We start from the raw sequence: 16,606 nt of genomic DNA, 5'->3' as shown, positions 1-16,606 counted from the left end.
AAGAGAGGATAACGCCTCCACCTGACTGGGTGAAATCTGGTGCGGGGCGGAAGGCGGCTGTAGGGGAACGAGGAGAGAGACTGTGGGTGGGGGAGCCGGGGAGACTCTCACCAGAGGACAGCGAGTGGTTGAGGGAGGAGAAACTGCGGCTTGTATGCAGAAGAGGAGAGGGCTGCATGGCGAAACGCCGGAAAAGGGAGCGTCGCCTGGAAAGGAGAGGAAGAAAAAGGAAATCAGTCCACACCCATGTAAAATTCTCTATTTGTAATGAAACACGACAACGTAACTGGGCAAAATTACCAGTCTGCCCCCTTGTGGGAAAAAAGAGGCCTAGTAACACCTACATCCAAAAATTCATTCACAACCCTTCACTAAACTGCAGGTTTTAGTCACAGTGTCTTTTTACTCAGCGACACCAGCCGTGCATACCTTATACCTTTTTTTCTTTGCTGACAGATGTATGAAAATTAATTGAACAATCTGCATGAATTCTTACCTGTGATTCTCATTACCTTTTTGCCAGATGCTACTTAATGCAGCAGCTGGATGAATATTTTACACCCATGACTCATTGCTTGGTGCCGGTTTTTAGCTTATTAAATATGCACTGTATGCACTATGCACATGGTATACTATATATGTTTAAGACATTTAAGATGACGCAGAAACCATGAATTGTTACCTTTCTGGTGTTTTCTCTTTTTTGGGCTTTTTGGCGCATCGAACCATCTTGCTTCTGTAACTATTCTTTCTGGCTGGACCCGTTTTTATTGAAGTGTTTTCAAAGGGAGTTGTGGAGATTGCCACTTTACTACCACTCTGAAAAGGAAGGTTAACAAGGTACTGTCAGAAATTATTTAAACAACTGTAAGTAAGTCATATAAAGCACTTTTTTTTAGTAATATAAAGCAACAGTAATGTGTGTGTGTGTGTGTGTGTGTGTGTGTGTGTATATAATCACTTGGTGCTTAAATCAACAAATAATGAATCATTTAAAAACAACAACAAATTAAAGATCATATGATTTAAAGTTGTATGTCATTATAAATCGAAACTATGAAAACTATTACTTTAATTACTGTTATTTTAATTAAATCTCATTTACTGTCTTAAGACAATCAAGTTGGTATACCTTGAGCAGCAGTTCCACTACTTCAGTGTGGACAAGACCATGAACAGGTTCTCCATTTACATGAGTGATGAGGTCTCCAGCTTTGAGTCCAGCTTTATGTGCAGGTCCACCTTCTTCTACATTCTGAAAAGACAAAGTGTTTTTCATTTTTCTACAGAGCATTTTATGTTTTACAGTATTAAGGACTTACATTTAATCAAAATTTGTGTTCTTACCCAAACCATGTGGTAGACCGTGTAGATGTCACCATCACAAGCATACACTCGAATTGCCCTAAGTGTGAAGCCAAACTTCTTCCCAGAGCTGTGGATGATTACAGGTTGCCGTGGGTTGGTGGTACAGAGAGAAGAGTCTCGGCTTGGAGAGGAGTCTCTTGAGGAGGGGTCAGAGGAGAGGGAGTACGGAGACAGTGGGCTAGGCAAAGGAGATGCACCACAAATATCTGGAAAATGAAGAATAAGGAATAAGCAGGTTGATTTATTTAATCAATCAGACTTTGACTGACCGTGGATGCAGCAGTAATGGGTGGTTATAAAGCTTCTGAGCAAGGTTCATTCAGCTCCTGCTGTGGTTGAAGCTAATGGGATTTTCTCACTCCCAACAGTGAAGACCTCTTGCTCCTGCCTTGCCTGCTTACTTTCCTTGTTAGTGGTTTGTGCTTGGTTACTTGCTTGCAGCCACTCTGTACAGTGAAACTCACAGCAGATGCCATGCTGGGCCAATTTCACACAGATCTATAGTGTTCTTTCATCTCTTTCAACATTATTTGTTCCAAGTCCAATACTCTTATTGTAATTCTTGATGTGCTGTTGCTGTGACTTTGTGGCAAATCTAATACCTCTGCATTTAAGTAACTGGTCAAATTCAGTAGTTTTCATCAAAGGCTGTACCTGTCTTTGTGCATGTTTGTGTTCTCCGACTTACCCCCTGGGATCATAAGAGATAGTGTCCCAGTTGAGACGGACTTTGGGACTTTAGCCACTGCTCCAATCTTCTGCACAATGCTCTCAGGCTGCAGAGACGTACTCTGAACCCCCTGGTCTGCAGAGGTGTGGCTGGTACTGTCAGGACTTTCTATCCCTTCACCTCTAGGGGTCAGCTGGTCCAAATGTTCAGAGAAACTTCCTAATTAAACAAAATATGCACATGAGGTGAGACACAGTAAAACAATGAAAGAATAATTGCTTTGATTGTTTATCTTTATAATTCAGTGATAGTTAAGACTGAATGATCCAAGAAAGAAGAAACACATGGGCACTGAACACAGACAACACCAACACCCTTTGTTTTCTGGAATATTTGTTAATGATTGAACAAGCAAGTGGCTCAAATACAGACCAAAAATGAAGATGAATATAACAATTGCTAGCTGTAACAAAAGAATCTTAGAATAATCACTAAAATACAGTACAGTCCAGAAGATTCATTTTACAAAATCACATCAATTTTTAAATGAAAACCAGCCAGACATGATATACGTTTGTGTTCTATGTCATTTAAGGCGTGTAACATTTTTTACCAGACAGAGTGGCTCCACTGTGAGTGCTGCCAGGGGTGGTTGCATCAGGCTCATCCTGCGGCAGTTCGCCAATAGAGAATGATGCTTTGCTGGGGTCGCCGAGGCCTGAGGATTCGTCGCATTCACTTTCTGCTGAAATGGCAAACTTTGGCAGCAAACCAGGGCGAAGTCCCTGATGTACACTGTCCGTGTCTGTCGAGTGGGACAAGGACGGCCTGGTTGAAGAAGACAATAGATTCTCATGAGATACAAAGATCCTCACTCTCAAGTAAAGTCTAACCACAAAGACTTATTAGTTTTAAAATAGCATTTTGCAGGATTTCAACATTCCAAAAATATACTTATCAAGCACTGTGATTAACTGAAAATATGACTACTTTTTTCTATCTGGACTACACAAGGCATTGTAGAATACATCCTAAAAACACACTGAATTTCTCTTACTTATCTTAATTTTATTTTGTGTAACAGTCTTATTGTTGTTAATTACAAAATCAGCTTTAAATGTCTCTAAACTGAATATTTTATCCCTAGTTCATGCTGCATCATATTTATGTGAACAGCTGCAATGTGGTTGAGCTATAATTATGATTTAAAAATGAGGGTGAATATACATTTCAGCGAAGTCTGGCGTCCAGCTGAGAGAGTCCACAGTCAGTGGGCTCTCACTCTTCTTCTCTTCTGTCTCTCCCTTCTCCTCCAGGTGCCCACGGGACAAATCAATGCTGCTGTAAACCTGAAAATTGCAACAACACCATGACTTACTTCAGGGCATGTAGGTTGAAAATGCAAATATTTATTACGTAAACCTTTTCAAACTCATAGTCTCAGCTTGAAGGACACAGAGAGGAAAATTGCCAAGTAATGCTAGAACAGTTAATTAGTTAACACAAATACTGAGAGCCTAGGATAATGGCAGTTTCATCAAGTCTTTACAAGCATGAAGTTTAGGTGCAGCTGAGGAGAGGTTCAGTGCAGCTCAACGCTTCCTCTGAGACACCCTGCTGCTTTTGGAGATACACTGTAATGCTTTGTTTTGATGTGCGGCGAGAGCCTACTGCAATGCAGCACAACAATGACTCCATGCTTGTATGACTGTATTGTGTTTCACATTACCATAAAAAAAAGTACTGATTTGCAAGCAGAAAATATATGCAAAGCTTAAATCAACGTTTAATACAGTAGGGGTAAGGGGAGGGGGCACGTTGCAAGAGACCGATTTCCATATGATATGCTTATGGCTCATGCTTTTGTTTCCCATGAGAATGGATCAGGGCAGATGAAGGCATGGACTCATTTACATCACTTACATCTTTGGCATTAATGATAATATATGGGTGTTATTTTGAAGCTAGAGACATTTGAGAGGACAGATTAAGGACACACCTTAGAGAATCTGTGGGAACAAGAGGAGAACTGCCGGAGCTCCACATTGAAGTCTTCATCATTCGTATCCTCTTCTTCAGTCTCCAGGTGATGGTATCTCTCAGAGCGAGCTGGAGCAAGATTTATGTTTGATCATTTTAGGACATTCAATTATTAGCAAGCAAAAAACAAAACAAAACAAACAAAACAAAAAAAAAAACAGATAAATTGTAAAACTTCTAAGAATTCTGAGTAAATTCAGGGCTGACTGCTCACTGTCAAAGTAGCTGGTATCATCTTCAGACTCCAGCTGAGGAATAAACTCAGCCTTCTGCCTCAACAGGCCATTCCAGTCCAAGTTGTGGAAAAACTGATGCTGCTTCACTTCAGCTGCTCCACCTGCAGAGGGAGCAGACAAAAAAGCATGTTGAATACAGTATTCAGGAAATAATGCTAAAACAAGCACATATTGCAGATAAACACACAAACTGTTCACTGACATTGAGCGGTTAAGCTAGACGCAGGTAGTGAAGAAATGCTTATGCTATGTTTTCATTTTCCCCAGTGGCTGCAGGCCAAACTGATATCATGACTATAAATTATGCAGGACAATTTCCTGTCTGTGACCTTTCGAGAGCCTTTGTGAATGGCAGCTCGGTGAGGGGAAATCTAGATGAACAAGGAGGTTCAGCGGTCTACGTGCATCCCCCAGATTAAAAGCCATTGTAGCAGGTCATGGCCGTTTTTACAGTCCGCACATCTACACACTCATAGTGCTTGATCATGCATGGAACTAGATTCATGGAGTGACAAGGAAATAATTGCCATTGATCAAAGGGAATAGGTGAACAGGCCACGGGATAAACTGCTCCGCTGTTGGTTGACCTCAATTTCTTCCTGGTGACTTGGAATAATGAGCGGTGCTGAGGTGGCACCATCGGTCACATGTGAATTTATGGTAGCTTGCTGTGCCTGTCTAGACCAAACAGAGTTCCAGGCTGCAGCACGTTTTCTTGGTCGTTTGTGTGCGTACCTGTGCCCATCCTCTCCAAAGGGTTCTGTCTGAGCAGCAACGTGATGAGCTCCTGAGCGTCAGGGGGCGGGGCATCCTCTCCCTCGGGCCAGTTGATCTCGTCTGCAAATAAGTAATGAATGCAAACAGTTTGAATAACAAATACTCAAGCATACGAGCAGTCAGTCAGACCCAGTTGCTTCAATACTGGAGGAATCTTATTTTTCTTACATTATCAGTGCTTGGCCTACATATAAATGCACTTCAGTGTGATACACTTTACATCCTGGGGTGTAAGCATTATATTGATAGGGATCATTTATGTGTACTGCAGCTATTACTGAAAAGTCTTATGGATATGCAATGAAAAGGAGAGAGCAGCTTGTCTGTGTCTTGCTGATTGTCTGCTCTGTGCACCAGTTGTCCCTTATTTTAATCAAATTTGGTAGGGGAGCTATGAATATGTATGTGCAGCCTGAGGCCACGGTGGCATGCATTCAGTGTGTTCAGGCCCCCTTAATTAACAGTCACTCTCAGAGGCTGGGTACAATTTGATTGAGAGCATACCAAATCAGTCATGGCATGCCATTTATTTCCATGGCACAGATAGAGACAGTTATCATACAAGTCCGCATAACACAATTCATATGAGCCCCTGTGCTGACAGGATAAACATCCTTGTTTTCATGATTATGATACTCCCTGCCCTGCCACCATGAGACTACATAACAAAGAAGAAACATTATCATAATATTAAAACTTCATTTGTGGTCTAAAGTCAAGCTAAATCCACTCAACGCCATCTGTTTTTCTACTGGCCTTTAGGGAACTCTTAAGCTTCAATAAATTAAGAAATATGCTCCAGCAACTAATTCCATGTAGTCACTATGCAAATGTTTAATTCATATTTCAGTGAGGTTTGGGAATTTCCCATGATGTGCTCTGTAGAATCTGCTCGCCAGATGCCGGGAAACTTAAAACTAAATTACCACCAGCAGCAGAAAATGTGTGATATTAGATAAAATGCAAATAAATGTATTAAATATTCTTTAAAATACAAAACAAATATAAGACATAGCACGTAAAAAAATGAGCTAGTTAATGACTTGTGCATATGATATATTGCAAAAAAATAATTCCAAATGTGTTTTACTGAAGACACAAAATGTCACAGTTGAAAAAACAAAGAAACATAGGTTTAATTTACTGGCTTAAATTGCCACAGAAAACCCATTTGTGTTAAAGATGATCTAAGGATTACATCACCCAGTGAGAAGTAACTACAGTTTGTTTTTTTTTGCAAAAAGTGAGGTAACACTAACCACTGATTACTTGTCCAAATAACTCCTCTGGGGTGTCTCCAAAAAATGGCACACAGCCCACAAGGAACTCATAGAGGATGATGCCCATAGCCCACCAGTCCACCGGCTTCCCATAACCTTGTCTCAGGATCACCTCTGGTGCAATATACTCTGGAGTTCCACACACCTGAGAAGAAATGACACTAGAAATAAGGTTTGTGGAAAAGCTGCTGATGAAACTGTTGACTTCAACAGCTGAACATGGCTGACCTGCTTATCAGAGAACTCCCTGGCATCTTTCTCTATATGACCCTCGTACAGGTTGGTGGTCATATTCATCAGCCCGACTTTTGACAGCCCAAAATCTGTTAGCTTTATGTGGCCCATCGACGTAACCAGCAAACTGGAAAAAAGGACAGAGGAGAAAAAAATATATATAATGACCTGTTATAATAAAGGAGTTAGGTCTGAATAAATAAAAGCAGCCTGCAGTTAGTCTTTTTGTGATAATAAAGATCAGTATTTGATTGATGAGTCACCCGAAGAAAAACAATAATTATCTCATTTCAGAATTTTTTTGAGTTTCCAACAGGTTGATAGGTAAGTATTATGTCAAACTCCAAATTAAATTTTAGGTGCTCGCTTTACTATGGAAAAGGAATAAACAACAGAAATTGAATAAAAAAAAAAATTTAAAAAAAGTCTGGGAAAAAATGGGCTTTGTGCTTCAGTATAATAATTGATCTGGGCCTTGTGAGGTCTCACTTGTCAGGCTTAAGATCCCGGTGGACGATGCCATAATTGTGGAGATACTCCAGAGCCAGGACTGTCTCCGCAAAGTACATCCTGGCCATATCCACAGGTAAAGGACCCATGTTCTTCAAAAGAGTGGCGCAGTCTCCCCCTGTTGAGATAATCAGAGTAAAGTTACAGATGTGCTTGTGATATTTTTAAAACTTTTATTGCTTCCTGCTGCAGCTCTATGTACTGAAAAGCCAGCTGCTCACCTTCTACGTACTCCATGACCATGCACAGGTGCCGCCGCGTCTCAAAGGAGCAGTACATGGACACCACAAAAGGGTTTTCGGCAAAGGTAAGGATGTCTCTTTCTACAAAGGCCTGTTGTATCTGGTTTCTCAAAATCAGGTTTTGCTTATTGATCTTTTTCATAGCAAATCGCTGCTTGGTTTCCTTATGACGGACCAGATAAACAGCTCTGCGGAAAATAAAGATGTAGAAGAAATGGATAAATATGCAGCTGAGAGAACAGATGTTCACACAGCTTCATTTTTTAGCTGTCAGACATCATTACTGTCCAGTATAAAAAGAGAAAATTGGCAAGGGAGAAAAACAGGAAAATTACAAAATACAGATTTAAATGAACACTTCTGAACGGCTTCCTTGTTGAATCAGTATTTTGCAACAATTATCATCAGAAATAACATAATCTGATCTAAAATAATAAGTTCTCACCCATAGGCACCATTACTGATGAGTTTTGTCATCTCAAAGTCCAGTTCACAGGGTTTACGTCTGGAACGCAAGGCTGTACTCAAGCTCTGAGACTAGGGAAGAAGAAAGGGAATGAATTCAGATAAAGACATGTCTGCAGTAGAGAAGAAGGAGAGTGATGAAAAAATCTATTTTGGAGTGCTTACAGAGTCATCTGTTTCAGGGGTTTCTGCAATCCCACTGTCACAGCTGGTCAACTGAGCAATTTCTGCAGAGAAACACAAAAGTAAATCAAATAGAATGCTAGAATGCTCAGACGCAGCAAGATAATTTTATATAAATGTTTTTGCTTGGCTATTACAAATTTATGGCATTATTTGGGGCCATGTTTTATATGCACTTTCCTTCGGATTCATTTATTTATTTTTTTTATGAAAAAGGTGCTCAGTTGCTTCTAGAAACTGAAATGCAAGAAACCACGATCTATAAACAAAACAATAAAGCAGACTTAAGGTTTTATTCGCCTATTAGCTTTAAGGTGCTGACTCCCAAGATACTCTGGATTGAGAGTAAATGGGGTGGAAATCAGATGTGGCATCACAAACACATTTAACAGCCATTTTGGAAATCACCACTCCAGAACAAATGCACATTATTAACCACCTTGCATCTTTCATGTTTGTCTGTGTGTGTGCTTTTGGTGCAGCCATGCCATGTCCATGTGTGTTATTTCATGGGAGGGTGTTTACTTCATCCCTAGAGGGCCTGTAAACACATTTCCTCTGCTATTTAACATCTGTCCTTCCTTGTAGGCGTGCTTCAGGCACAGGGCAAACGAAACACTGGAGACACACAGGGGAAATGAATGGAGGGGCTGGCTGATGAGGCAGCCTGTGTGGATCGGTATAAGGTCTGTGGGGAGGCTATTCTTTTCTAATTAGTCATAATGAATGTTGTTGGTTCCTGAATCTGGTGAGACAGAGTCATTAGAAAGATGGTCTGTTCAGCAAAGGACATTAGTCAAGTAGCTTTCTCCACATGCTCAGTCCTTTCATTCCTTTACAGTCTCAACACAGTTCAGTAATAATTACCTCATCATAGCCATATTATACTTTATTTAATTTTAATAATAATAAATTATATTGGAGTCTGGCTAGTTATTAATAGAGGAATCAATATCAGTATTTGACAATTATATAATCTAATTTTATTTGTTTAAGCATCACAAGTGTGTTTTTTATTCAGGTATACAGCATATACACAGAATAAAATGGCGATATTTTACAATTCTGCTGATCCAGCACTGACAATCCCTTCAGAGCTGTCTGTGTTTTACTACCACTGATGATGATGATGATAGACAATAAGACCTTCCTGTACCTTCCAGAGGATCCCTTGTGAGTCCCAGCTGGCTAATGATGTAACGGGGGATGTCCGTTTTAATGCCCTGGCCCTCTTTAGCGTGTCCTTCAGCTGCCTCCAAAAGGTGGTAAAACTCCTCCGGATCAAATTCCTGGAGAAACAGCATACTTTAGGATACAATGATGTGGTTCTTTTCCTGGTGATGTCAGTAAGAGGGTGAAGTTGTTTTAAGGCAAAAGGTTTAGTGAGTGAAAAAGCAATTTTAAAGTGTCATCTCACCACTGTGAGTTGTACTCTGGGGTAGGATAGCCTGCTCTGGCTACCAGAAGGATCAACCATTGGTACATGTTTATATAGAGGGCAATACTTGGCCTTGTGCCTTTCTACATTTATGCATTAATTGTGAAGAGAAATTCTGACATTTAGTCTCTCTGTACAAATGATCATGTATTGCTCTCTGTTCCATTTACCCCAACAGAACTGGGTCAAAGAGCTTATGTTTACTCTGCACCTTATGCATGGAATCAGCTGCAGAAAGACTGGAAACTGATTGAGTTAAATTCTTTGAGTGCTTTTAAGTCCAAACTAGTAGTTCTTGTGGGCAATTCCATAACTTGTACTTGTTTTTCTTAATCTCCATGCAAATGTTTTTTTTTTTTACTAACTATTTATTGTCAAATGTGTCTGTTATATCTGCTTTAACTGTGTAATCCTGTAATTGTGTGTTGTATTTGCTACTGCCCATTTTGGCCAAGACTCCCTTGTAAAAGAGATTCTTAATCTCAATAGGATTTTTCTTGGTTAAACAAAGGTTGAATTGAAAAAAATAAAATTAAATATTAAGACGTACCAGACATTCCAGGAGTCGAGCAGGTCGGGCTATGACTATAAGGATCTTCTTCACCAGTTCTCTGATGAAGTTCACTTCCTCGCTTTCTGACCTCTCTGTGGACTAAACATAGACCGTCCAGGACATCAGTCATGCTGCAGGGTTTTCCAAAATGGCTTCTCTTGAACACAGTGCTTTCATTTTCATGCAGTGCTTCTGGAATAAAACAAAACCATATCGGTATAGTACTCACTTCCTGAACGAGCCTCTCCAGCTTGTCAGTGAGCTCGCAGAAGTAGCTGGAGGTGATGAGTCCTAGTCGGCTCTTCTCCAGACAGTCACGGGCCAGTTCAATTATCTGGTGGTGGGCAAAGCCGAGCACGCCATCTGCCAAAGGGAGGACGCTCTCTGGGGAGTTACTGCGGATGATCTCCTGAATCCTTTCCTCCATCTGAGCTGTGGCCTGCAGTGAGAGGAAATCAGCAACTTAGATGATGTGCAACACAAATAATGGCTCCAAACGTATGTAACGTGTTTATTGTGAACACGTACCTTGGGAAACCTTTCCTTGTAGACGTGATTCATCATAATAATCTCATGGTCATAACAGGACGGAGATCTTCCAGGGCTAAACAACAAGTTGGACCAAAGTTAGTCACTGAGCAGCACAAGAGCTAGTCATTGCAAATGCGTTTCATATTTTTTAAAGGTCAAATAATACCTGAGACTTCGTGAGCGGGGTCGCATAGCCGTCGCTCTCCGGCATTCATCTCCGGAGATGCTCTCAGTGCAGAAGTGCTTGGAGAGGAAGTGCAGTTCGTCGGGTGTAGGCTGGAAGGGCAGCTGGTGCAGCTTCTCCTGTGATGAACAGGATGACTGGAAATGAAACAAATATATATTCAACATGAAAAGAAAAAAAAAAAAAGAGACAGACATTCTAATGTGAATAAAAAAAAAAGTATGGCATTTTCCCTCATAAATAAATAAATACAAACCTTCAAACACCCTAAAAGGAATGAAATAAAGTCAGATGGTGATGCATGAAACAATGATAGAAGGAAATATAAAAAAAAACAAACAAACAAAAAAACCACTACACTGGAATTTACTGAGCTGAAAAACAACAAACATTAACACTCACACTACACTTAAACTTAATTAATGTAAAGCATAACTAAACTACGAGCTTCACACATATCTAATGTTTAAAAATAAAAAAAGAACCTGCCTTCTTTGGAAGATGACGTGGTAAAGCAATGGTTAGTGGAACAGAAATGCAATGTAAATGTCACAAACGATAAAATTAAACAATAAAAATCCCCATGACATTTTTTAATCCATAAACAGCGAACATATATGCGTTACTGTTTTCATGTGCATGCTCGGTCTGCTTCCTATAACAATAATGAGAACTGTGATCATGTTAGTGCATTTGAATACAATTCTTTTTTGTGGACAGAGGAAGTGCTTACAATGAATGAGACTGAAATGGGGGACTGTGTGTGTTTGTGTGCATTTGTGTGCGAGTGCCAGATCTGTGTTTACACTGGAACAAATCTTTGGCCCCTCATAGAGGGTGTTTGCTCATAAACTCTTTCCATATGCAGCTTCAGAACAGTGGGTATTACACTGGGCTAGCCAGAACAGAAGCAGAGCCAGAGAGACAATTGTTATTGTTGTCAAATTAAATGCATAAACGTGTTTCAGTTGCTATGCATATGTTTCAGACACATGTCGAGTGACTGCATGACGCTTACAGAGACAGTGGAGCTGGGCGTGTTGGTTCCATAGCCAGAGGAGGGAAGGGAGGCCAGTGACCAGCGGCGACCATCAGTCCTGTCACACAACAGCAAAGGCAAACACAAAACGGTCACTACATCGTTTTAACTTATAAAAGATTTCTAGCAATTATAACAGAATTCCACTGAGAAGAATCCACTTTTAAACAAAGACAAGTTTGTACAATGTTTGTCTTTAAAACGATGAAATATTGTATGTTGACTTTCATGTTTACACTAAAAACATAAAGACACTCTCAAAATCCTAATGATCACATGGTTATTGATGAAAGGGGACCTAAGATGAACTCTACAGATAGCATAAAAAACAACTATTTGAAGAGATGTAAAAATAAATAAATAAAAAATATAAACATAAGTGAATGACAAACATAAACTGGATGGCAGAAAACTTTAGAGGTGAAATGTGAAAAACTGTAGAAGTGGACGATGAGCTCCAGTCAAGTGTGTTTTGAGACAAATGTGTGGTTATGACAGTTAAAGTGCAAATGACAGCCTAACATGAAATTACCTTTCTGCTCTGTGGCAATGACTGTGGATTATAATAAAAATACACAATTACTAAACCACTAATATTGTGTGGTTTATAAATAAAGAAAATACATTGTTGGTGCTGTATCTGACACAGGGAATTAAGCATACCGTCTAAGTAAAGAGGAGAAACAACTTCAGATTAATGTCTTTATTGGTGGGCACTGTTGACTGGTTACATCTCAGAGCACAGCAGACTCCATTTTATTTATTTATTATTCAACAAATGTGTATCTGACAAGTCTCCATCTGCTTCTTTTCAGATGGTGGAACAGACACAAGGACATGATTGTTCCATACTGGCAAATTATTTTCATTGAAAATGGAGTGAATACCCATGGTTGTGTTACCTTCGTGCAAAAGAGAAATGAGCAGAGGCACTAGGAGAAAAATTTCTGGGACTGTCTTGTGGACTTGTTCCTGCAAATAAATGAAGCAAAAACAGAAATGAAGGAAAACAAGCAGCACAGGTCTGCAATAAACAACTGGTTAGGTGAGAATTGTAAATATAAAAGTAAAAACAACTACATTTTCTAAAAGATGATGTGTTACTGTACATTCTGTCTTATGTTTATAGAATGCTGAACCAGTGGTGTGACATTATAGATAACATTATAGACAAGTATAAATTTCATTACTTTGGTCTGACCATCATTATATTGAAGGTCTTTCTGTTTTTGACACGTTGCGGTAATCTTTACACTTTACTGGTTTTATATGAGCAGGAAACAAGGTCAACAGTCAAGCAAAGTAGATACACCCACACCTCATTCCACAGTATCACATTCACCAACAGCACATGGACTAAAAGCATATTTCATGATCATTTTCCAGCTCACTGAATAGCCCACTTTGCAGTCAAATGTCACGCTTATCCTCTCATCTTTTATCCTACCTTTGCTTGCCAATAAGAGTATAATGTTGTGCTTTAACCAATTTGTTTTCAAAAGCCTCTTGGCTTTCACACGGCATGCAGAGATGTCAAACATGATACCTGATGGCAGCATACGAAGTAGTTTAATACTCCCTTCTCACCGATCGCAAATGGTTCAACTTCTGAGACAGTGATTTGCTTTGCAAATGTGATAGCTGTAAACCTCCAAAAGCCCAACAGGCATTTAAGTTATCCAAACTGCTATGATGCTATTATAAAACCTTAAGTTCCAAAGGTAAAGGTAAAATTCAACTGTAATTTATTAATGTAGTCTCTATGATATGCACTGCATTATTAAAAAAGATTAACATATTGTATCACAGGTCTAGGGCTAGATAATATGTCAAATCAAGTTTTTGCTCTATGAAAATAGTAAAAAAACAAAACAACAAAAAAGAAGCCCTAAAATGCAAAACTGAGATTAGTGGTTAATCTGGACACTTTTTCTTCTACAAAATACTAAAAATGCATCCTGTTTGCTTATGTTACATATTTACTGCAAATATGTTTCTTCAGTCATTGCTGTAAAAGTGGCACTTTATTATATTAATATTTTTCTTTTTAACAAATAATACACAGTGAAACCTTAAAAATGCTGCTTTTGATATTGCTGTTGATGCTGCACATATGCAGTTTTTATTTAACTATCGTCACTGATTCACTGAAAAAAAATAAATGTTTTGGCTGCATCATCCAGCTCTATTTAGGAATGTAATATCCTTTAGGTATCTATAAAGCAGTAAACTGTTCTTAACATACTTTTGACTGGGAGACCATCTTTTCCAATAACAAAGCCCTCCTTCCTTTTTACATACACAACATATTGTACTGTATTACCTTACTGGTTCTGAAAGTTTTGGGCCACTGAACACATTGTACTTCAGGGACCTTCTCATAGCTGTTACATTTATACACCCATGATGTACAAACAAACCTGTGGACCAGCATTAATCAAACATAATTACCTCCACCACTAACAGAGGGTGCAAACAGTTAATTAACCAGAAGCTACAAAGCCACCACCTCCTGTGATGATAGAGACATGGCTTTTCCTTACTGGGGAACAATGACAGAGCCACTGAATCTCGTTACTGATGAACTAATTGAAATATAATCGTAATCACAGCCAATTAGAGATGATAACTTCCTCCATTGGGAGTTGGAATGAACCTGAAGAGACAATAATCTGTAAAACGTGGTTTCAAGATAGCATAATCCAGAACAAAGTCATGTTTGTGCTGGTATATCCGCTGTGTACGTAATGCTTAAAACAGTAATCAGAAGAACGACATGAGATTACACTGAAGGGATGTGAGGGGATGTTTTCTTACCTTTGGTGCCTACGTTACGTCTCTGCCACAGTGTGAAGTCATCCCAAAGCTGAGCCAATTCATTCTCGAGTCTGTCTGCTAATTCTGAATCTGAGTACATTTTAAAAACTGGGCCCCTTCCTTAAGTTCCAATACAGACTAAACACTGCGAGTTACTGCTCTGCTTTTGCTGACCAATGCCAGGAAATAAAACGCCCTGTGGTAAACGAGGTCTCCCCTCCCTCTGCTCCTGTGCATTTCCTCTCTGCAGGCCACCACTTCCTCACCCAGCACAATCACTGCCCCTGGAGTTACCACTGTTTAGTAAAAATCAGCCCAAAACGCCACAGAAATGTCCTGACAAAGATTTTTTCTGTACGCACAAAAACAATAAAGCCACTACTTTTAAGTTAGTTCTCCCCTGGATGCTTTCTGCATATTATGATGAACTACTACATCCTAAATGAATTTTTCTACATTTAATGATACCACTTTTCTATGCCAGGTTAGAATCTGATTTAAAGATATGAAAAGAGAAGCAAAACAGGATCATGGTGTATGTAGAAATCCACCTTTGTACAGACTGAATAAACCAGATTTTTTTCATAACACAATAGACGGTGTTCTTAGTAGAATGCGCTGTGAATTAATAGCTCGGCTTTTGTGCAACAATGAATTTCCCTTTGTGGGGAATGCAACACACAGGTGGGTAAAAGTGCACAGTGAACAACTACACTCACTTACCTGTAAGAGAGGAGAGGGGGGAGTGAGGTCGTGGTAAACCTGAGGATTGACCACTTCCAATCAGGCTTTTTCTGTTGCTCGTTCTGCAGCTATAAATGCACAGAATTAAATATTAGGCAGAATACTAGGTGACAATCCATGCTGCAAAAAAGGGAATTTTACTAAAGTAAATGAGTGATTTTTTTTCTAACCACAAACATATTTCCTCCAAGCATGTTTTTCATTAGAGGAGTTAGTTTTTTTTTCCTTATTTTTGGAAAACACATCAAAGTTTATCTTCATAAAATATTCTGCCAAATACTGAGTTAGACTTAACAAGTAACAAGCTAAGCAATGCTTTGCATGATATTTCAGCTAGGGAACAAGATATTTCACTTTAAATAAAACTGTTCTTGATTTTTTTTTTTTTTTTTTTTTTTTTAAATTTTCAGTGGTTTTTTTGCTAAATATATGGAATTTTTTTGTCATATTTGAGGAGATTTTGCTTTTTGCTACTAGTGTTGTTTTTGCAGTAGAACTCAAACTTTATTGAATCTGACCTCATACGCCAAAGATGACACTAGACCAACATCACAGTTGGCAGGAAGCTGAACCTGCAGATTGCCAGTGGAACATCTTTCAAAGCTGTGTCCACTTCGTGTCTATTATTGAAACACTTTCGGAGACTGTTTCTGTGTTTACTGCAGACTGTATTGTGGATCATAAAGAGATAACAATAAACCAATTTCAGCACTTAGAACAAATAAAGGGTTATTTCAGCACCATAATAGCCAACAAAGTGCTGCATGATCACAATAAGAGGGCACTGTCAGGATGTTAAAATAGACTAAGTACACAGGCTCAGTCACCAAAGAGCCAGGTTATGTGCTCGGCAATGCCTTTATGTACTGTATGTTGGGCATGTGGGGCGGCTGTGATCCACAACATGTGACTCATTAATGTCCCACTGGTTAACCTTGAAAGGAAAAATGAAATGTTTGAGTATAAAAGCAGCCTCAATTTTCAATGTCTACATCAAACTTGGATTTATGCTTCAAATTAAAGGCTGTCAGTGGAAACATAAAGCCTGAAGAAAACCAATTCACTTCAAGGTCAGAGACTCTCAATGACATCCCGTTGCATAACCTCCTTAGAGAACTGAGCCCTTTCCAACAGAATTTAGCCGATGTTATTCAATAATAATTCCTGTCTTACCACTTCAAATTTGCAACACAAAAACAAATGAATTCATCAGTTTCTCTGAATGTTTGAGTACTGAAATGAAGAGATAAACAGACTGTCAGCAAACAGAGAGCAGGAGCCCCAAAAAGACCGAG

At 39.2% G+C, this 16,606-nt stretch overlaps 1 protein-coding gene across 14 annotated transcripts in view; it reads right to left on the bottom strand.

Moving 5' to 3' along the window:
- The window catches only part of mast4 (microtubule associated serine/threonine kinase family member 4), a 71,314-nt gene that overhangs the window by 6,347 nt on the left and 48,361 nt on the right, over window positions 1-16,606 (bottom strand). For 6 of the 14 annotated variants that reach the window (XM_030148522.1, XM_030148528.1, XM_030148535.1 and 3 more), the window contains 25 exons: window positions 15,291-15,379; window positions 12,653-12,722; window positions 12,283-12,303; window positions 11,730-11,808; window positions 10,694-10,848; window positions 10,525-10,600; window positions 10,226-10,435; window positions 9,994-10,095; window positions 9,162-9,294; window positions 7,988-8,049; window positions 7,803-7,894; window positions 7,337-7,545; window positions 7,095-7,233; window positions 6,600-6,732; window positions 6,351-6,516; window positions 5,050-5,151; window positions 4,293-4,415; window positions 4,038-4,147; window positions 3,266-3,387; window positions 2,652-2,866; window positions 2,057-2,257; window positions 1,348-1,574; window positions 1,133-1,255; window positions 683-819; window positions 16-206 (listed from right to left, as the gene is read on the bottom strand). In XM_030148522.1, coding sequence (XP_030004382.1) covers window positions 16-206; window positions 683-819; window positions 1,133-1,255; window positions 1,348-1,574; window positions 2,057-2,257; window positions 2,652-2,866; window positions 3,266-3,387; window positions 4,038-4,147; window positions 4,293-4,415; window positions 5,050-5,151; window positions 6,351-6,516; window positions 6,600-6,732; window positions 7,095-7,233; window positions 7,337-7,545; window positions 7,803-7,894; window positions 7,988-8,049; window positions 9,162-9,294; window positions 9,994-10,095; window positions 10,226-10,435; window positions 10,525-10,600; window positions 10,694-10,848; window positions 11,730-11,808; window positions 12,283-12,303; window positions 12,653-12,722; window positions 15,291-15,379 — 3,287 coding nt within the window. The remainder of the gene's footprint in view (window positions 1-15; window positions 207-682; window positions 820-1,132; window positions 1,256-1,347; window positions 1,575-2,056; window positions 2,258-2,651; window positions 2,867-3,265; window positions 3,388-4,037; window positions 4,148-4,292; window positions 4,416-5,049; window positions 5,152-6,350; window positions 6,517-6,599; window positions 6,733-7,094; window positions 7,234-7,336; window positions 7,546-7,802; window positions 7,895-7,987; window positions 8,050-9,161; window positions 9,295-9,993; window positions 10,096-10,225; window positions 10,436-10,524; window positions 10,601-10,693; window positions 10,849-11,729; window positions 11,809-12,282; window positions 12,304-12,652; window positions 12,723-15,290; window positions 15,380-16,606) is intronic. The other 8 variants (XM_030148526.1, XM_030148534.1, XM_030148531.1 and 5 more) reach the window with 5 other exon arrangements.

The sequence above is a fragment of the Sphaeramia orbicularis genome, chromosome 12, assembly GCF_902148855.1.
Source record: "Sphaeramia orbicularis chromosome 12, fSphaOr1.1, whole genome shotgun sequence".
Lineage (NCBI taxonomy): Eukaryota > Metazoa > Chordata > Actinopteri > Kurtiformes > Apogonidae > Sphaeramia > Sphaeramia orbicularis.
The sequence above is the reverse complement of the archived record's forward strand: the minus strand, read 5'-3'. Positions and strand labels throughout refer to the sequence as shown.